This window comes from Panthera uncia (assembly GCF_023721935.1).
Source record: "Panthera uncia isolate 11264 chromosome B3 unlocalized genomic scaffold, Puncia_PCG_1.0 HiC_scaffold_1, whole genome shotgun sequence".
Lineage (NCBI taxonomy): Eukaryota > Metazoa > Chordata > Mammalia > Carnivora > Felidae > Panthera > Panthera uncia.
Genome location: NW_026057582.1, coordinates 38,761,043 through 38,783,330, shown reverse-complemented (window position 1 = coordinate 38,783,330; position 22,288 = coordinate 38,761,043). Strand labels below are relative to the sequence as shown.

Genomic DNA, 22,288 nt, shown 5'->3' with positions numbered 1-22,288 from the left:
GAGAGGGGGGGGGGGAGAGAGAGAGAGAGAGAGAGAGAGAGAGAGAGAGAATATCCCAAGCAGGCTCTGTGTTGTCAGTGCAGAGCCTGATGTGGGACTTGAACTCAGGAACCATGAGATCATGACCTGAGCCAAAATCAAGAGTCGTATGCTTAACTGACTGAGCCACCCAGGCGCCTGTAGAATTTACATATTATTAAAGGACGTTTTTCTGTGTGGTAATTTGAACACTAAGTACTGTATGTTGTAGTGAGGGGATTGCAAATGACTTTAGTTAACAAAGCCTTAAAGTAATTCCACTGTAGTGAACAGATTGTGATGAAGTTTCCGGAGCCAGTGTGACAGAAATTGTTTTAGAGACTTGGCTTCGCCAAGTAAGGATGTAACTTTTTTAGGACCATTTGCTTTCCAGTGATGAACCAGAAGCTTAAGCCTAGCTAGATATAGAAATTCTTCTTTAATGTTTTAAAGCATGTCTTACATATTTGAAAGGAACTGATCATCACTAAAGAACTAAAAAACAATGGTATTATTCCTAGTGTATTCAGGATGAAACTTCTTTCATACTTTGGAAAAGCCTGCTTTTTTTGAGAAGGAAAATTTTGGGGGAAAAAATGTTAATTTAACTACTAGGCACCGTACTTTAAAAGACGAGGAATGCTCAGACAGGCTGATTTGTGGGAATAATCCAACATTAGAATGCTTAAAAGAGCAAACCACAATTTTTAGAAAAAGTTATATTCTGCTCATTACAAAGCATGCATTCAGAAAGAGATTGTAGTCTCCTGATTCTAGTAGAGACTTGAGAATTGGGATTCATGCTTGTTTTTTTCCACTGGCTGTTTCTCTGGTATATTTAGAATCAAATTATTTTACATTAAATTTGGGGAAAATTCTTTTTATTTTTATGATACATTATGAGGTAGTGGTTTATTTCCACTTAGTGGTTATGAAATCATAGCAGGTTAGACCTGGAAGAACATCTAGTCCAACCCCCAGTTCACCCCCTCACCCCACCCCATCCCATTTTAGATTATGACAATGAAACTGAAAGAAGTTGCATCACCTCAGTTCATTTTAGTTTGGAGGCAGTCCCCCCCCATATATATTTATATATGAATATATAATTATTTCTTACCATGCAGGGTCCTGTTCCTTATTGGCCTTAATACTGTTTATTGTAAATTTTGAAAGAAATTAGAGAAAGACATATCTATGGGGGAAAATGAATTGTACTTACCATGAAATTATGTGCTACCAGGAAGTTATTACTGTGCAGCTGTTGTGGTGATGACAAGCTAATATCACCCTAGAGTGATCAGAACAGCATAGTATAAAAATTGCTCTGCTTGCTACTCAAAAAAATGAAAAGCAACTGAATTACCAAAAAAATATTATTAGAAGGAGCAACTTGAAAGCAGTGCCAGGCATATTCTTTAAGTATTCTCTATGCCATTATAAAATTCTGTGAGTACACACCCACCCACCACATAATTAAAAAATAGATCTACATCCATATACAAATGCATATGTATATATACACAAATGGAAAACATATGCACATATGTGCACATACACATTTAAGTTATTAGGACATTTACCAACATAGAAACAGTATTTCAGAAAAAAAAATGATTTTCTGGGAAGTCTCCTACAGATATTTTCTCTAGAAATTATAACCAGAATTGTAGTGGTTTAATGCTCTGAGAATACTGAAATATTCTGGTTTTTAATTCTCTTGAGCAGTGTGACACATTCTATAGGATTTGATAAATTTAATATGTGAAAGGACTCAGTTTATGAAAACAAACACCACTGTCATTGTATTCTTTTTTTCTTTGTGGTTTTGTTTTTTTGGTTTGTTTTTTTTTTGCATTTAGATGATTCAGAGACTTAAAAGTAGAAGGCACAATCTCATTGAAAAGTTACTAGAATGTAAGCTACCTGAGTGCAGGACTTACATCTGTTTTGTTTACTGCTGTACTTTTTAATTTTGGACATATAATTAGTATTCAGTATTTGTTATGTGAATGAATGATGATTGCAACAGGATACGACAATAACCTCTGAAATTTTGTTAAAATGAGTTCTTAAGTGGCTAGAAGCCACATTTCCAGCCTAGGGATAAAAAGCATCCACAGACTCTAGAATGAATAAGTGAAAGAAAACAATATTAAGGTGTGGAAAGGTAGAGATGTATTGCTTATGTAACTTCATAGTATATGTAATTAACAAAATTTCAATTGTTTATGCTTAGTGAGAGCATTCTTAAATTTATAGAATATGGACACCTGACTTCTCTTAGTTTTCCTAGTGTTCATATTACTATACCATATGACTGTTCACATGCCCTTTTATTCGTTCATCCAACAAAATATTGAGTAGCTCTTTGTTGCCATGCTGTGTGCTGTAGACATGGCAGTGAACATAGGCCCTTATGGTCTAATGGGGGAGACAGATGTTAAACAGCTAATTATTCAGAGTTTATCAAGCTTACTGGGTTTATTAGCAAATATGGTGAAGATGAGGCTAGCCTGGCAACTAAGTCATTTAAGCAAGACAGAAAAATTAAGAGAGTTCTTAAAATTGTGTTAAAGGCTTTTCAGAATCATTTAACCTATCATACTAAATTGCTAATACTTAATGAATACCTCTTCTATGGTACTTAGCAGAAAATTGTATATTGGTTTATATGAAAGGGTATTCTCATTTTTAGTATTTTTTAAAGTTTCTATTTTAATTCCAGTTAACATCCAGTGTTATATTAGTTTCAGGTGTATGATACAGTGAGTTAACAATTCCATGCATCATGACAAGTGCACTCCTATGTTTTTTAGTATTTTTATTATTGCTTATTTCAGGAACCTATATACTAATGATTACTAATGGACTATGTCTGTTGCTGTTATTTTTTCTTAGAAAATAATGTATTTTCTTTAGTGATGTTATTCTAAATGGTTGCTGCATTGTAAAAGTGTGTGTGTGTGTGTGTGTGTGTGTGTGTGTGTGTGTGTCTTTTAACATAATGACCAGAAGTTCCTTAAAGTAAAAATTGTTTTCAGAGTTAATTTCTTTTCTTTTTGAATGGATTCCAGAAATCTAGAGCATAGTAACTTTTTATTTGGAATGAAATCCTGATTTTGGAGTTAGCACAAAAGGTAGTCTATACTTTCCCTTTATTTTAGGAGAAAGCATAATGATAATATTTGTAATGTATAGATGATCTAACAGTTAAGTTTTAGTAAAGTGTAAACTATTTTCATAATAGACTTGAAATTTGCTAAGTAAGGAAAGTTAAAGAATATATTTCAAATTAATACTTAAGTTACAGCCATGTATAATTACCTTGGTCAGCATCGCTTTTCAAATGTTTGTATATTTTTCTGAATGGGAATAAGCTGAATTTTTGAAAATCGTTCCATGTGTGCTTATATTTTTGGCAAATGATTGAAATATGATACAGGGCTCTCAGGTATATCTTAGAAGAGAAACAGGGGCTCCATTTTGTTACATTCTAGGGGAGTAAAAACATTACTTATGCTATTGAATGTAGATTTGCATGGGTTTTTCCCCCTGAGTGTAGTGGATGTTACCTTAGGTTATATAATTCACTGTGGCTCTTCTCACTACATTTTTACCCTCCATGCCTCATTTATTTATTATTTATACGACAACAACAACAAAAGTTGGAAAGGCCCCAGTTTCGTGTTGTACACTTGAAAGTCAGCAAAATATACTAGATTACTTAATGTGGGTGTTTTTCAAGACATTTGCCTCCCCCAAATCTTATTTATTCTCATGACTTGTCCATCGCTTTGATGAGAAAGATAGCAGAATTTCTCTTGGGTTTGTTTTGTATTTTTAGCTGCCTTTACTGATAATTTCTACTTGGATATTTTGTAGTCACCAATGTTGAACTGATTTGAACCACCATCTTTTTTTCTTATTGAGAGAGAGCATGAGTGGGGGAGGAGCAGAGGGAGGGAGAATTTTAAGCAGGTTTCATGCCCTGTGTGGAGCCCGATCATGAGGTCTCATGCCAGTGAGATCAACAGGGAGATGCTTAATGGAATGAGCCACCCAGGTGCCCCCCACCAGTGATTCATTTTAAATGTACAGTTCAACTGATTTTTGTATTTATTTGCAGTTATTCTAAATTCACACTCGTAGCCGCCCTCAGTCATTAATCTACTTTCTGTAGATTTTTACCAGTTTCTGTAGTTTTACCTTTTTTGGACACTTCATGTAAGTAGAATTGTACAACATGTAGTCGTTTGCCTGGTTTCTTTCACTTAGCATACTGTTTTTGAAGTTCATTTATGTTGCAGCATGTATCAATATTTTATTCTTTTTTGTTGCTGAATAGCATTCAGTATAATTTATTAATATTAAATTGTGAGTTAATTTTTATATCATATGAATGTACCTCATTTTCTAACTCATTCACCAGTTTATGGACATGTAGGTTATTTCCACTATTTGGCTACTATGAATAATGATGCTAGGAATATCTTGTGTCTTTGTGTGGTCATATGTTTTCATTTCTCTTGACTGGATACCTATTATTATTACCTATTAGTATTACTAATACTAAGTCAAAGTACATTATTTGTAAACTGAAGAAAAAATGCTAAACTCATTTCCAAAGGGGTGGTACCACTACACCCTCTCCTTAGCAATGTGTGAAACGATCTGGTTTCTCCACGTCCTCAGTAAAACTTTTTATTATCTATCCTTCCGATTATAGCAAATCTAGTAACTATGAAGTAGTATTTCATTGTGGTTGTAATTTGCATTTTTCTTAAAGATTAATGATGTTGACCATCTTTTCACGTATGTATTAGCCATTTGTGTATCTTCTTTGATGAAATGTCCATTAATTCAGATGTGATATATCACTGGAGCTTCATGTAGTTTGATTTCCTTAATTTGATAATTTAGAGTCATATCATAACTGTTTTGGAGGAAATAGCACGTTCAATTACCATTTTGCATCCAAACTTTTCGAGACTTTTTTGCCTCCAGTCACTTAAAAAAAACCCCAACACTTTCCTTGTAGGACTTGCTAAGACATTTTCTCTGTTGGTGACTTAATTTTAATTTTAATTTTAATTTTAATTTTAATTTTAATTATGTCCATGATTTGTCCTGTAAATTCTTCTAGCTTTAGATCTGAGAAACTTGGCATCTATCTCACACCAAGTATTTTTGGGGAAAGATTGATTGAACATTACAAGGTTAAGTTGTGCATCATTTATGAATTTTGTTTTATCATTCTCATGGTAAACAGAATTATCACAGAGTAACGTTTATTGTTCTCTAAATCGCATAATTAAAAAGAATCCTCTTTGACCCTGTGTTATTTTGACCATATTTCAGTTATTAGGATTTGTAGTAAAATTTATTTTTAACTATCTAGGATTTACTTATTAATATCAAACTTTTAAATTGAGCAACCATGATTATATTGTCTAAAAATAAGATATTAAAAGGTAGTGTTGTATGGTAGAACCCATATGAGATAGGAATTAGGAGATTTGACTCTTACTATGTGACTTTAGGAAAATTTATATTTTAGCTTTTTTATTCATAAAATAAGGAAGTTAGGGGAAAAGAACATAGGCTTTAGAATCTGACAGGATTGGCTTCTGATACTCAATCTGTCATTAATACTGTGTGACCTTGCTAAGTCACATATCTAAACCCCTGTTTCTTATCTGTAAAGTAGGAATAATAGTATTTATCTCCTAGAACTATTGTGAATACTAATGAAATAGTGCATTAAAAAAAAGCCCTTATGGGCACCTGGATGGCTAAGTGGCCAACTTGGACTCAGGTCATGATCTTGCTGTTTGAAGTTGAAGCCACACGTCCAGCTCTGTGCTGACAGCTCAGGGCCTGGAACATGCTTTAGATTCTGGGTCTCTGTCTCTCTCTCTGCCCTTCCCCTACTCCCTCTCTGTCTCTCTCTCTTGCTCTTTCAAATATAAATAAACATTAAAAAACTAAAAACAAAACCCTTAGGCCAGTGCCTGGCACCAAGTAAATAATGTTAACTGTTAATATTACCAGTTGATCTTTCATGTGCCTACCAACTTGCAGAGAAGATTTTAGATTATATGATTTCATAGCTTTAGTAACTTGGGCTTTATTGCTGGCATTTAGTGAATGATTAAGTATGTTTCCTACTGTAATGACTTAAGAGAGCCTGTCTCTTCTGAATATTATTTTTTTCTGGAAAGTGTTCTAGCTCTTGAAAATACCCATTCTGTATCATCTTTTCTGGGCATTACACTGATTTAGAAAATGAAAGTGGGAGTAATAAAGTAAATCTGCGTTACTATGTTAGTGGAACTATAATAGGTTCCTTCTTTAATTCTTACAGTTTTTCTTTTTCTTTCTTTTTTTTTTTCCCTCCTAACCTAACAGTGTGACGTTAATACTGGACTTTTTGTATCAGATGGCAGGAGAATTTAGTACTTGGCAGGTTATGAAGAAGACACTTTGAAACAGGAATGTCAAAATGCCACTTAAAATGTTCCACTTGGGCAATCCTCTTCTTAACCTGTGTAACCCCCTGTTCTTAGATTCATTATTCAGAGATTGGATTACTGTGAGATAGTGTAAGATTTCGCTTGACAGTTTCATGTTTATTTAGAAAGGCTCTGAAACATATGGAGGTTAAGGGTTAAAATAATGTTAACAAAGTTTTCTAGGTATTTCACTTCTTCTTTTCCTGTGTATTATTCTAGCCAGGTAAATGAGTAAATCAGAATATCTAAAACCCATTTTTAAAAATTATGGTAAAATATGCACGACATAAACTTTACCATTTTAACTTTTAAGTATATGGTTATTGATATTAAGTACATTCATATTGTAGTGCATCCATCTCCAGACTTTTTCAATCTTTTCCAACTAAAACTTCTGTACCTATTAAATACTAACATCCTGTCTCCTTCCTGCCTCACCCTAGCTTCTGGCAGCCACCATTCTACTTTCTGTCTCTATGAATTTGACTACTCTAGGAATCTCAGGTAATTAGAATCATATAGTGTTTGTCCTTTTGTAACTGGCTTCTTTCTTCTTCTTCTTCTTCTTCTTCATCTTCATCTTCATCTTCATCTTCATCTTCATCTTCTTCTTTTCTAGTTTATTTTTATTTATTTTGAAAGACAGAGAGCAAGCAAGGGAGGGGCAAAGAGAGAGGGAGACAGAATCCCAAGCAGGCTCCATGCTATCAGCACAGAGCCTGATGTGGGGCTCGAACTCCCAAACTGTGAGATCATGATCTGAGCTGAAAGTCAAGAGTTGGATGTTTGACTGAGCCACATAAGCGCCCCTATAACTGGCTTATTTTACTTAGCATAATGTTTTTAAGATTCATTCACGTTTTAACATGTGTCAACGTTTTTAACTTTTTAAGGCTGAATAATATTCCATTGTGTATATATGCTACATTCGGTTTATTTATTCATCCATCAATGGACACGTGGGTTGCTCCTACCTTTTGGCTATTGTCAATAATGATGCTATGAACATTGGTGTACAAATATTTGTTCGAGTTCCTGCTTTCACTGCTTTTGTGTATATAGTCAATAATGGAATTTTGTTGGCTTATATGATAATTCTATATTTAATATTTTGAGGGATCAACATCCTGTTTTCCATAGTGGGTGTGCCATTTTACCTTCCTACCAGCAATGCACAAGAGTTCCAATTTATTTACATCTTTGACAAAACTTGTTATTTTCTGTGGTTTTATTTGTTTGTTTTGGATAATAGCCATCCTTAATAGTCATGGGTGTTACATGGTATATCATTGTGGTTTTCATTTGCATTTCCTTAATGACTAGAAATGTTAAGCGTCTTTTTATATGCTAAATGGCAGTTTGAGTCCTTTGCCAGTGTTTGGGGAAGAACTTTTGAGGTTGCGTTGTCAAAGAAGTTATTAATACCTGACAGTAAACTAACTAGGGTGATGCTACATGGGATTAAACTTTGTTGAAAAGAAAAACCACAAGTCACATGCAGATGTCTTCAGTGGTTGTTTCTCACTGCCTCAGTTGCACTTTATCACTTTTAAGTCATAGTTTTTACTTTTTTTTTTTCAAATAAAAGAGAAATGTACTGTGTATCCAACTTAGTAACTTAGAAGAAAAATAAAGGAAACTAAGGGAGGTAACAACAGAACTAAACTATAAACTAGAATATGGTGGGATTAATAACTGCAAGAGCTCGTTTTTATTAAAAAGCTAGGAATTAAGTTGTTGAGAACTATACAAAGAAAAAATAACTAGAGTTAGAATCTGAAAACATGGACTATATAAAAAAATAGGGATTTTTAAAAATTAGAATCTGTGTTCAAATGTATGATAAATCTCAATGTAATGATTTATATAGCTCAGTGGTCTTTAATTTTGTATGCTTGTAATTAAATACAGTCCTTTTATTTTAGTTAGTCAGTAGTTATTTCTTTTCAGAAAAATCCTGGATGTTTCATTCAACTTAGTTTTTACTATACAGAATTCCCTCTATGTGTGTGTTTGTGGGGGCGGGAGGTATAAGTAACTATCATATCCACACACTTGGTAAGTAAGTTTTTTATTTCATTTTAAAGACTTTTGTGTAGACATTTATGTGGCAGAATTTTGTGGGGAATAATTTAATTAGTGTTCTTGCCTAATTAGGGCTTTCAGTAAAACACTGAGTACCAAAATTGTCAAAGCTGTATAATAAAAATAGGAAAATATGAGGATGGACTGCACTTATATATGTGCTGAATTCTACCATTGATAGTGAATAGATATATACTCTTTAAGGCTAAATTTGAATTTATTATTATTTTTAATTTTTTTAAAATTTTTAAAAATTTTTATCTATGTAAATATAATTTATAGTCAGATTGGCTTACGTACAACACCCAGTGCTCATCCCAACAAGTGCCCTCCTCAATGCCCATCACCCATTTTATTTTTTTGAGAGAGAGAGAGAGAGCGCATGCAGCATGTGCAAGCGGGGGAGGGACAGAGAGAGAGAGAGAGACCGAGAAAATCCCAGGCAGGCTCCAGCTGCTCAGCACAGGAGAACTCTGAGATCATGACCTGAGCCAAAATCAAGAGTTGGACGCTCAGCTGACCAAGCCACCCGGGAGTCCCAATGCTAAATTTGAATTTAATGATGGATTTGGTTTTCTTCTTTTAAATCATGTCAATTACCATATGTTAATTATATAATGTGGGTTTCAGTAATATAATGAATTGTACCCATGAAATAGCAGAGTTAATAGATAATATTTTTAAAGTAAGGAATTTAGTCTACAGATAAATAGTAATATGAAAATAATATTAAAAGATATTGCTCTAATTCACTTTTCTAACAGGGTCAGCATATTTCATTAGCACCTATTCAAAAGCTTGAAGAAGCTCTATATGAATACCAACCACTGCAGATAGAGACATGTGGACCACAAGTTCCTGAGCTTGAGATGCTGGGAAGACTTGGGTAAGTGTCTAAGAACTTCTCATTGAGGAGCTGATTTTAGGGCTTCACTGTTGGTACTATTTTTAAATTACACTTTAAAAAATTTTTTAGATTTTGAATTTATAGAACTGTACTCTTCTGCAAAAAATGAATGGTTCTTAATACTAAGGGTACACATTATTTTTTCTGTGGTTTTATTAGGTCTTTTGAGTTAAGATTGGATTGTATTAGTTCTCTTTTTAGTGATGTTGTTGGCAGTCATACTGAAGTAGCTGTTCATTTTCAGCTCACTGTGTATTTTTTTTTTTTTTTTTAGAAATAGCGGCTTAATTTAGTCGTTAGTAAGCCAGTAAAAATATGAGAGTTGTGACCTTGCCATGAAAAAGAGTAGATTTACTCATTGTCTGTTGTTTACAGCATAAGTATATTTATGAGAAATGAGCCACAAAATATATTTAGTCAAAAGGTATAATGTAGGGATGGCCCAGTGGCTCAAAAGCCATACTATATGCATCTGTTTTGGAAATGAACCTGGGATTGTGACTCTTTTGAGTGATGGAGATGATCATAGTCTGTGTCAGTGAACCAGGTGGGTATCTACAATATACTTGAAAAGTGTAAGTACAGACTTTGTTGGATGGAACAAATCCATGTCTTGGGCTGGTTTCTCAACCTAAACTTTTGAATGAAAAGAAGACTCAGAAACCATTGCTTCTTAACAAAATAAAATAGTGTAAAGAATATAATGTGAGGGGAGCCTGGGTGGTCAGTTGATTAAATGTCCAACTTTGGCTCAGGTCATGATCTTAGAGTTCATGGGTTTGAGCTCCATATTGGGCTTTGCACTGACAGCTGAGCCTGGAGCCTGCTTTGGATTCTGTGTCTGTCTCTCTCTATCTTCCCCTCTCCAACTTGTGCTCTCTCTCTCTCTCTCTTGAAAATAAATAAACATTAAAAAAAAAATGTAATGTGAAAAGAAAGTAATAGGTTCAGCGACACCAGGTGATTAAAAAGTAATTAAAAAAGAAGACCCCTCCAGTCGCCTGGGTGGGTCAGTCGGTTCAGCCTCCGACTCTGGATTTTAGCTCAGGTCATGATCCCAGGGTTGTGGGATTGAGCCCCGCGTCTTAATCTGTGCTGAGTGTGGAGCCTGCTTAAGATTCCCCCCCTCCGGGGTGCCTGGGTGGCTTGGTCGGTTAAGCGTCTGACTTCGGCTCAGGTCATGATCTCGTGGTCCGTGAGTTCGAGCCCCGCGTCGGGCTCTGTGCTGACAGCTCAGAGCCTGGAGCCTGTTTCAGATTCTGTGTCTCCCTCTCTCTCTGCTCCTCCCCTGTTCATGCTCTGTCTCTCTCTGTCTCAAAAATGAATAAACGTTAAAAAAAAAAAAAAAGATTCCCCCCCTCCCTCCTCCTCCTTCATTCATTCTCTCTCTCTCTCTCTCTCTCTCTCTCTCTCTCTGTGCCTGTCTCTACCCCTCTCCCTTGCTTGTGCTCTCCCTCTCTCTCTAAAAAAAAAAAAAAAGACCCAAAAAGCAAAAACAAGATAGATGAAACAGATAATAAAACCTACATACAAAAAACCCCACAAAAAACAGAAAAAACAACAAAAAAAATCCCTACATGTATCTTCAAAACCAAAATCTTGAATATGACGCATAGTATTTTACATATGAAACTGGAGGCTCTAAGATCAAATTACTATTAAAATGGTAGATAATTTACTAATCTGCTATTTGGTAGATCTTAATATTTTCTTTAGTTCTGTATTCTCTTAAGGTCCTACATCTTCCAAACATGAAGCCAAAGGGATGTGAAACAAAACCTAAACCCCTTTTGAGTTTGAGATAGATTTGTCAAATAATTGGCCAAAATTGAAGCTTGAGACAGACAATAATAGGTTTCATGATGTAAAAAGTTAGTGATAAAGATGTTGGTTTCTTATCTTTTATTGGGTTAGCAAGTGCCAGAATTCTAGATCTCAAAATAAATTTTTAAAAAATCTTTATTTTTAATGTTAGTGACAACAGAGTATGTAAAGTAATATTCCTTTGTTACAGGGCTTTGCATTTTCCAATAGTTTTGTCATCAAAATTACATTTGAAAGATTATGGAAGTAGGCATGCATAATGAGAATGCACAAGTGAAATGGATGAAAACAGTACAAAGGATAGGAAGAGAGAAGAACTATCTGGAGATGGATTGTGATAAGCTAAAGATGTTTAATATAAACCCTACAGCAATACTAAAAATGTTAGAAAAAAAAAGAGGGATAGTCAGTAAATCACTAGCAGAGAAAATAATGAGATCATAAAAATACTTCATTAATGAAGAGGAGCACAGGAAAAGAGGGTGACAAAAAATAAAGATATGATACAATTAGGAAACAGCATAGTAGTGGATTTAGTCTTAACTATGTCTGTAATTGCATTACACGTAAATGATCTAGGGGGCACCTAGGTGGCTCAGTCAGTTAAGCATCTGACTTCGGGTCAGGTCATGATCTTATGGTTCATGGGTTTGAGCCCCACTTCAGGCTCTGTGCAGACAGCTCAGAGCCTGGAGCCTGCTTCGGATTCTGTGTCTCCCTCTCTCTCTGCCCCTCCCCTGTTCATGGTCTGTTGTGTGCGCGCACGTGCTCGCTCTCTCTCTCTCTCTCTCTCTCTCTCTCAAGAATAAATACACATTAAAAAACATCTTTTTAAATGACCTAAAACAGTACTACCCAATACAACTTTCTGAAGTGATAGGAATATTATATGTCTCTGTTGTCCAAAATAGCAGTCCTCAGTTCCATATTTCTACTGAGCACTTGAATGTGTCTACCGCAGTTGAAGAATTGAATTTTAAATTTTAATTCAGTTTGTTTATTTATTTATTTTTAATGTTTATTTCTTTTTGAGAGAGAGACAGAGAGACAGAGCACCAGCAGGGGAGGGGCAGAGAGAGAGAGAGGAAGACACAGAATCCAAAGCAGGCTCCAGGCTCGAGCCAGCTGTGTCAGCACAGAGCCCGATGCGGGACTCAGACCCATGAGCTGTGAGATCATGACCTGAGCCAAAGTTGGACGCTTAACCAACTGAGCCACCCAGGCACCCCTAATTCAGTTTAGTTTAAATAATGATGTATAGCTAGTGGCTCCCATATTGGATAGCACAGGTCTAAATATTCCACATAATAAGCAGAGATTGTCAGATTGCATTAAACCCAAGATTTACTATATGTTTCCTACAAGGAACTGACCGTTATATGTAAAAATACAGTTTCTCTGAGCTTTCCAAGTTTCTCTGTACTTTCTGGATTTATAATTTGTTGTTTTTCTTTTGTAAATATCTCAACCATTTATTCTTCACAGATTTCTTTTTTTCATTAAAGGATTTCTTTCTCATCTTGCTATTTTCATAACTAGTATTTCCATATCATTCCTTTTTATAATTTTCACCTCTTTTCTGAAATCCCCTGTTTCTACATGTTCTCTACCTTTTTCACTAGATCCTTTAACTTAGTAATCATGTTAGTTTAAAGTGCCTCTTTGATAGTTCCAACATCTCTGGGTTTGGTTCTGTTGACTATTTTATTTTGTGTCGTGATGATAGATTTGTTTTTCCTGCTTTCTTGTGTTTATTGTGATTCTTGTTTGAATATTGGATAATCTGTGTGACAGAACAGAGACTGAGATAAATAATATTTATGCCTGAAAATATTTATGTCCTGTTCTTCTGCCAAGGCATTAGTGTAGGGAGTTAAGCATTAAGTCTGTAGTTTGATCTTAGTTTGGGTTTTGTTGTTGATTCAGTTGATGTTGATAGGCTTCATATTCTTCCAGTTATAGTCTGTTGCCACTTTGTGCCTAGTATGAGGCCTGGGGTGCTGGAGGGATCTTTTCAGTCTTCTTGCTCCACTCTTAGCTCTCAGCAGGTGCTGCCAGCCCGAGCCCCATAGGGATTCTCTCTTGGGTTCTCTCTCCCCAGCAATAGACTACTTCTTCTCTTTACTTGGAATAAGTTTTGTGGTGGGAACAAGGGGGTTTCTTAGTTCTCCTGTTCTAACTTTAGCCTCAAGCGGTCTTATATGCTGGAACCTCAGAGTGGTGCTTTCTTGGTGTACCTGTCTCTTTCCTGAGGCAAACAACTTTTATCTTTTATTTCAGAGTGCAGGTGTGTTAGCTGTTCCTCTCCCAACTCCACAGCTAAACAGTAGGTGTTGATAGGGATGGGAAGTCTTGGGTGTAAGGCAGTTTTCTCTTCCTCCCCCAATCTCTGCTTTGCATCATTGTGTTAGCACAGGTACAAATGGGTTTTCTGCCTTTCCTCAGTGTTTGAAGGCTTTTCCCTGTGTCACCACAGAGTTGAGGAGGGTGGCCATAGGTTTTCTACTTCTCCCCCAGTAGCAGCCAACCTTTGCCTTTCCCAGCAGCTGAGTTCTGGCTGTTTTTTTTTTTTTTTTTTCTTTTCTTAAAGTTCATTACCTCTAGCATTTAGTGTTTTATTTTTGCCAATTCTTACTGGGTTTCTGCAGTGGAATATCCTCATCTTCCTCTTATAATGTGTTATTTTTGGTGCTGCTGCTATATATACACGTGTGTATATTTAACTAACCCCATTAGAAATCTGTGTAAAATAGATGTAGCTTAATTAACTGCTTTTTCTCTTTGTTTTGAGTAAATTGTTAAATTTAGTAAACTTTGGCAACTCTTCTGATTGTTTGGAACCCTTTTTGATTTCATTTTGTCTTTGTCATTATGATTTAGATTTTAAAATGTGGGGTAAGTGTTCTTTTAAAAAATTAAAAAAAAATTTTTTTTAATTTTATTTTTTAAAATTTACATCCAAGTTAGTTTGCATATAGTGCAACAGTCATTTCAGGAGTAGATTTTTAATGCCCCTTACCCATTTAGCCCATCCCCCCTCCCACATCCCCTCCAGTAACTCTCTGTTCTCCATATTTAAGAGTCTCTTATGTTTTTGTCCTCCCTCCCTGTTTTTATGTTATTTTTGCTTCCCTTCCCTTATGTCCATCTGTTTTGTATCTTAAAGTCCTCTTATGAGTGAAGTCATATTTGTCTTTTTCTGATGAATTTTGCTTAGCATAATACCCTCCAGCTCCATCCACATAGTTTTAAGTGGCAAGATTTCATTCTTTTTGATTGCTGAGTAATACTCCATTGTATATATATGCCACATCTACTTTATCCATTCATCCATCGATGGACATTTGGGCTCTTTCCATACTTTGGCTATTGTTGATAGTGCTGCTATAAACGTTGGGGTGCATGTGTCCCTTAGAAACAGCATACCTGTATCCTTTGGATAAATACCTAGTAGTGCAATTGCTGGGTCATAGGGTAGTTCTATTTTTAATTTTTTGAGGAACCTCCATACTGTTTTCCAGAGGGGCTGCACCAGTTTGCAGTCCCACCAGCAGTGCAAAAGAGATCCTCTTTCTCTGCATCCTCGCCAACATCTGTTGTTGCTTGAGTTGTTAATGTGAGCCATTCTGTGTGAGGTGGTATCTCATTGTGGTTTTGATTTGTATTTCCCTGATGATGAGTGATGTTGAGCATTTTTTTCATGTGTCGGTTAGCCATCTGGATGTCTTCTTTGGAGAAGCATCTATTCATGTCTTTTGCCCATTTCTTCACTGGATTGTTTTTGGGTGTTGAGTTTGATAAGTTCTCTATAGATTTTGGATACTAACCCTTTATCTGATATGTTGTTTGCAAATGTCATCTCCCATTCCATTGGTTGCCTTTTAGTTTTGCTGGTTGTTTCCTTCACTGTGCAGAAGCTTTTTATTTTGATGAAGTCCCAATAGTTCATTTTTGCTTGTGTTTCCCTTGCATCCGGAGACATGTTAAGAAGTTGCTGCAGCCAAGGTCAAAGAGATTTTTGCCTGCTTTCTCCTTGAGGATTTTGCTTCCTGTCTTACATTTAAGTCTTTCATTCATTTTGAGTTTATTTTTGTGTATGGTGTAAGAAAGTGGTCCAAGTTCATTGTTCTGCATGTCGCTGTCCAATTTTCCCAGCACCACTTGCTGAAGAGACTGTCTTTATTCCATTGAATATTCTTTCCTGCTTTGTCAAAGATTAGTTGGCCATATGTTTGTGAGTCCATTTCTGGGTTCTCTATTCTGTTCCATTGATCTGAATGTCTGTTTTTGTGCCAGTACCATACTGTCTTGATGATTACAGCTTTGTAATACAGCTTAAAGTACGGGATTGTGATGCCTCCTGCTTTGGTTTTCTTTTTCAAGATTGCTTTGGCTATTCGGGGTCTTTTCTGGTCCCATACAAATTTTAAGATTGTTTGTTCTAGCTCTGTGAAGAATGCTGGTGTTATTTTGATAGGCATTACATTGAATACATAGATTGCTTTGGGTAGTACTGACATTTTAACAATATTTGTTCTTCCTATCCAGGAGCATGGAATATTTTTCCTTTTTTGTGTGTGTCTTCTTCAATTTCTTTCATAAGCTTTCCATAGTTTTCAGTGTAGAGATTTTTCACCTCTTTGGTTAGGTTTATTCCTAGGTATTTTATGGTTCTTGGTGCAATTGTAAGTGGGATCAATTCCTTTATTTCTTTCTCTGATTGTTGGTGTATGGGAATGCAACTGATTTCTGTGCATTGATTTTATATCCTGGTACTTTGCTGAATTCATGGATCAGTTCTAGCAGTTTTTTGGCGGAATCTTTTGGGTTTTCCATATAGAGTATCATTTCGTCTGCAAAGAGTGAAAGTTTGACCTCCTCCTAGCTGATTTGGATGCTTTTTATTTCTTTGTGTTGTCTGATTGCTGAGGCTAAGACTTCCAATACTTTGTTGAATAACAGTGGTGAGAGTGGAGATCCCTGTCTTGTTCCTGACCTTAGGGGGAAAGCTCTCAGTTTTTCCCCATTGAGGATAATATTAGCTTTGGGTCTTTCATATATGGCTTTTATGATCTCGAGGTATTCTTCTATCCCTACTTTCTTAAGGGTTTTTCTCAAGAAAGGATGCTGTATGTCAAATGCTTTCTCTGAATCTATTGAGAGGATCATGTGGTTCTTGTCCTTTCTTTTACTGATGTGATGAATCACATTGATTGTTTTGCAGATATTGAACCAGCCTTGCATCCCAGGTATAAATCCCACTTGGTCGTGGTGAATAATTTTTTTAATGTATTGTTGGATCTGGTTGGCTAATATCTTGTTTTTGCATCCGTATTCATCAGGGAAATTGGTCTATAGTTCTCCTTTTTAGTGGGGTCTTTGGTTGTGGAATCGAGGTAATGCTGGCTTCATAGAAAGAGTTTGGAAGTTTTCCTTCCATTTCTATTTTTTGGAACAGCTTCAAGAGAATAGGTGTTAACTCTTCCTTAAATGTTTGGTAGAATTCCCCTGGAAAGCCATCTGGCCCTGTACTCTTGTTTTTTTGGGAGATTTTTGGTTACTAATTCGATTTCTTTACTGGTTATGGGTCTGTTCCAATTTTCTATTTCTTACTGTTTCAGTTTTGGTAGTTCATATGTTTCTAGGAATTTGTCCATTTCTTCCAGATTTTCCATTTTATTGGCATATAATTGCTCATAATATTCTCTTATTATTATTTTTATTTCTGTGTTGGTTGTGATCTGTCCTGTTTCATTCTTGATTTTATTTATTTGGGTCCTTTCCTTTTTCTTTTTGATCAAACTGGCTAGTGGTTTATCAATTTTATTAATTCTTTCAAAGAACCAGCTTCTGGTTTCATTGATCTGTTCTGGTTTTTTTTTTGGTTTTGATAACATTGATTTCTGCTCTAATCTGTATTATTTCCTGTCTTCTGCTGGTTTGGGGTTTTATTTACTATTCTTTTTCCAGCTTTTTAAGGTGTAAGGTTAGGTTGTGTATCTGAGATCTTTCTTCCTTCTTTAGGAAGGCCTGGATTGCTATACATTCCCCTCTTATGACCACCTTTGCTGCGGTTTTGGGATGCGGTGTTACCATTTTCATTGGCTTCCGTGTACTTTTTAATTTCCTTTTTAACTTCTTGGTTAGCCCATTCATTCTTTGGTAGGATGTTCTTTAGCCTCCAAGTATTTGTTATCTTTCCAACTTTTTTTTTTATTGTGGTTGATTTCGTGTTTCATAGCGTTGTGGTCTGAAAATATGCTTGGTATGTTCTTGATCTTTTTGTACTTGTTGGGGGTGGAGAACGTTCCATATGCACTAGAGAAGAATGTATATTCTGTTGCTTTAGGATGAAGTGTTCTCAATATATCTGTTAAGTCCATCTGGTCCAGTGTGTCATTTGAAGCCATTATTTCCTTGTTAATTTTCTGTGTAGATGATCTGTCCATTGCTGTAAGTGAGGTGTTGAAGTCCCCTACTATTATGGTATTGTTATCAATGGGTTTCTTTATGTTTGTGATTAATTGATTTATATATTTGGGTGCTTTCACATTTGGAGCATAAATGTTTACAGTTGTTAGGTCTTCATGGTGGATAGACACCTTAATTACGATATAATACCCGGGTAAGTGTTCTTTATATAAGGTATTACCATATAGTGTTTGTACTTTTCCCAAGTTTTTCTTACCTGCAGTCTTATTTGAACCTAAATAAAGGAGGCTGGATCACTTTTTTTCTTTTTTGTTTCTTTTTCTTTTTCTTTTTCTTTTTCTTTTCCTTTTCCTTTTTCTTTTTCTTTTCTTTTCTTTTTTTTTTGGTAGTGGTGGTTGGGGGACTTTCATTAGCCATTGACTATTTATAATATAGTTAGTTCCAGAATTCTCAAGGTAGATTTTTGCTGCTCTCAACAGACTCTACGTATATTTTATATCCATAACAGTTAAGAAGGCAAATTTTTTTGATTACAAATAAACATGTATGTATTTAAGTCAGTAGAGCTTGACTATAATATTTTCTCTTTTTTTCTTAAAAAATTTTTTTTCCATGTTTTATTTATTTTTGAGAGAAAGAGAGACAGAACATTAGCAGGGGAGGGGCAGAGAGAGAGGGAAACACAGAATACAAAGCAGGCTCCGGGTTCTGAGCTGTCAACACAGAGCCTGCCGCAGGGCTCAAACCCATGAACCATGAGATCATGACCTGAGCTGAAGTTGGATGCTTAACCAACTGAGCCACACAGGCTCCCCTATAACACTTTCTTTTAGCCATCTGTGGCTAAGTAGTGCAGGAATTTCTAGATCATCAACAGTGATGTCAAAATTGCTAAGGAAATACTGACTTTTTCTTGATATAGAACTATTTATCTGTGAAGATAGAATTCACTCACAGCTCTTCAGCCTTCTACCTTGAGAAAGGGATTGAATTCCATACAGATCGCTTTAGTTTTTGGAGCCAGGATTTGCTCAAAAGCTGTCTTTTTGGTGATGTTATAACCTCATACAAAACATTTGCCAAAAATAAACTCTAAATTGATTTCTTATGCTATTAGTTCATTTCTTTTAATGTAGTTATTATTTGAAGCTATATGCTATCTTATTTTTTTCTTATGAAAGAAAGCTTTATAAATCTAAGAATATATTTTTACTTACTCTAACTTTCAGAAACATTTAGAAACAAACTGAAGAATTTTTTCTGTGAAGTGACTTTTCAGAGAATTATTTGGTATCCTAAAAGGTGCTGCTGTTAGAGTACAATATAAACTTAAGTTGACTAAAGGTGTAATAGTTACACATGTGTCCTAAGAATTGTCCATGTCTTGTATCTACTAAGCCCTGTGTATCCCTTTACTACAGTGGGTGCTCCCACTTCCCCCGGTCCTCTACCTTCTACTCTTTTTATTTTTTTTTCCTATTACAACAAAATTTCCATTTTATATTACGTTATCCTATAGAGGAACAAGTTCAATTCTTCTAGAGACAAATAAAGAATAAATTAACTATCTTGTTTCTATTTTCTTATATCTGCTTTGAAATCTATATGACTTGGTGAAGTTAAGAATGGTATAGTTTGTAGTTTCACTTTAGTTGGTGCAAAAATATGGATGCAGGCTCTTTCAAAATAATTTTATTTAAAAAAATTTTTTTTAATGTTTATTTATTTTTGAGAGAGAGAGAGAGACAGACAGACAGAGCACGAGCAGGAAAAGGTCAGAGAGAGAAGGAGACACAGAACTGGAAATGGGCTCCAGGCTGTGAGCTGTCAGCACAGAACACGATGAGGGGCTAGAACTCAAGAGCCATGAGATCATGACCTGAGCTGAAGTCAGACTCTCAACCTGCTTAGCCACCCAGGTGCCCCCCAAATAATTTTAATTATATATTTTGGGAATTAAGTGATATAAAGTCTTGGGAGCCATTGTGTCTCCAAAGAATTATATTTTTTTTCTCACGTGTAACTTTGATAAAGGATGAAATCAAAAGTACATTGCCATGAAGTTTTTAGTGGTTTTTACTAGGGTCTTTTCTAGAGTTAGTTAAATTTGAGAAGCAGAAGAAGAATAAATGAAAAATTTTCACTCAGGAGAGTATTATGAATATATAATTATATTTCACTTTGCACTGGTAGTACTCTTCTTGTTTGCTCAAGGCAATATGTAAACTTGTTTATTAATTCTGTGCCTGTGGGAGAAAGCATTGGGAAAATTTAACTGCTAATTGCAATTCCCTAGACGATGGCTTTAGTGGTTAGTCTAGTAGTCTCATTGATTGGCACTCTGAGATTGTCTTTTTAATAATCAACTGGATTTCTAGTTAATATTTTACTACCTTCCACCCAAAGAAGAGTTATTCCCTTAACTGATATAAATTATGAGTGCTTATCAGTTTTATTCTTCAGTTTCTAATTATTTAATCAAATCTCTCTACTGTTTTAAGTAGATGGAAGTGATTTATTTAACATGAGTTTTTCATTCATGAGGTTATTACAAAAATAAAACTAGTTTTATAAGATAAAATGCGATCTTTAAATAAGATCTGTTAACACAACTGATACGTCTGTGCTGTCAGTTATGCTAGGTTTATTTTTTTATTAAAAAAATTTTTTTTAATGTTTATTTAGTTTTTGAGAGAGAGAGAGTGCAGTGCAGTCGGGGGAGGAGCAGAGAGAGAGGGAGACATAGAATCCAAAGCAGGCTCCAGGCTCTGAGCTGTCAGGACAGAGCCAGATGTGGGGCTCGAACCCACGAACTGTGAGATCATGACCTGAGCCAAAGTCAGATGTTCAACGGACTGAGCCACCTAGGCAGCCCTATTTTTTATTTTTTAAAGATTAAAAAAAATTTTTTAATGTTTACTTATTAATTTTTGAGAGAGGGAGTACCACCGGGGGCGGGGCAGAGAGAGAGAGAGAGAGAGAGAGATAGAGAGAGAGAGAGAGAGACAGAATCTGAAGCAGGCTCCAGGCTCTGAGCTGTCAGCCCAGAGCCTGACGAGGGGCTCGAACCCATGAACTGTGAGGTCATGACTTGAGCTGAAGTGGGAAACAACCGGTTGAGCCACCCAGGTGTTCCTGAAGATTTTATTTTTAAGTAATCTCTGTACCCAATGTGGGACTCGAACTTATAGCCCTGAGATCAAGAGTCACATGCTCTACTGACTCAGCCAGCCAGCCAGGTGCTCTCAGTTATGATAACTTTACAAAACAGATTTAAAGTCTGATGGTTTAGTATCTTGAGTCCTTCCTCATCAGATGCTAAGCTTATTTAGCTATTATTACATAACCAATGGTGAAAAAATTTGTGATAGTAATAATAGTATTGAATTGAGTTAGTTAACTAGAAAGTTTTTTGATCTCTGTGAATACCTGCCAGTTTTGTTGTCTTGTGTGGCCATAGACTATATTGATAAAACCAACCTACCAAAAGTAACTGACCTGTTAACAAATCATTACTATTGGCAGAGCAATTAAAAGTTTTTGTTCTTGAGGGACTAGGATAGGTTATAGTCCCTAGAATAGAAGACCTATCTTCACAGTAACCTTGGAGATGCTTTCATGACCATTCTTTTGGTCTTAAAAACTGTTTGGTTTTTTTTTTTTCAGTTGATAAATTGGAACTTTATATATCAAGACTTTGAGATGAGGCATTGAACATATTCTATCAATTTTTTTTGTTATAACACTCTCTTTGTCACCCTTCTTCTTCTTGTTTTTTTTTTTTTTTTTTTTTTTACATTTATTTATTTATTTTGAGAGTGAGAGTGAGCATGAACAGGGGAGGGGCAGAGAGAGAGGGGAGAGAGAATCCCAAGCAGGCTCTGCACTGCTAGCACAGAGCCTGATATGGGGCATGAACCCACGAACTGCAAGATCATTACCTGAGCTGAAGTTAAGAGTCTGAGGCTTAAGCAACTGAACCACCAGGCACCCCTGTTTCCCTTCTTAAACATTTCTTCTTTTTAATGTTCATTTATTTATTTTGAGAGAGAGAGAGAGAGAGAGAGATTAAGCATAAGCAGGGGAAGGGCAGAGGGTTGGGGGAGAGAGGATCTGAAGCAGGCCCTGGGCTGACAACAGAGAGCTTGATATGCAGCTTGAACTCACTAACCGTGAGATCATGACCTGAGCCTAAGTGGGACACTTAACTGACTGAGCCACCCAGGCAGGTGCCCCTTAAGCACTTCTTCATTGCTGTCATAGAAGAGTTTTTAATATTATCAATCTGGTCATGTCTCTCTGTCATTAATATCTTTCAGTGGCTCATCATCACCCATACAATCTGACTGCTGTCTTTGTAGTCATAATACCCTGCCCCCTCATACTTGGTGTTTCTTAAGAGTCTTATTGTTTCTCACACATTTTTGTGCCATTGCATGTGCCATTTGCTTTTTTTAGCATCTTAGTACTGTCTTTATATTTGTGGCACAGTCCTCTTGGTAATTTC

General features: G+C 35.8%; 1 protein-coding gene across 2 annotated transcripts in view; it reads left to right on the top strand.

Annotated features, from left to right (window-relative positions):
* The window catches only part of MNAT1 (MNAT1 component of CDK activating kinase), a 230,312-nt gene that overhangs the window by 129,412 nt on the left and 78,612 nt on the right, over positions 1 to 22,288 (top strand). For both annotated transcript variants that reach the window (XM_049611534.1, XM_049611533.1), the window contains exon 7: positions 9,383 to 9,504. In XM_049611534.1, coding sequence (XP_049467491.1) covers positions 9,383 to 9,504 — 122 coding nt within the window. The remainder of the gene's footprint in view (positions 1 to 9,382; positions 9,505 to 22,288) is intronic.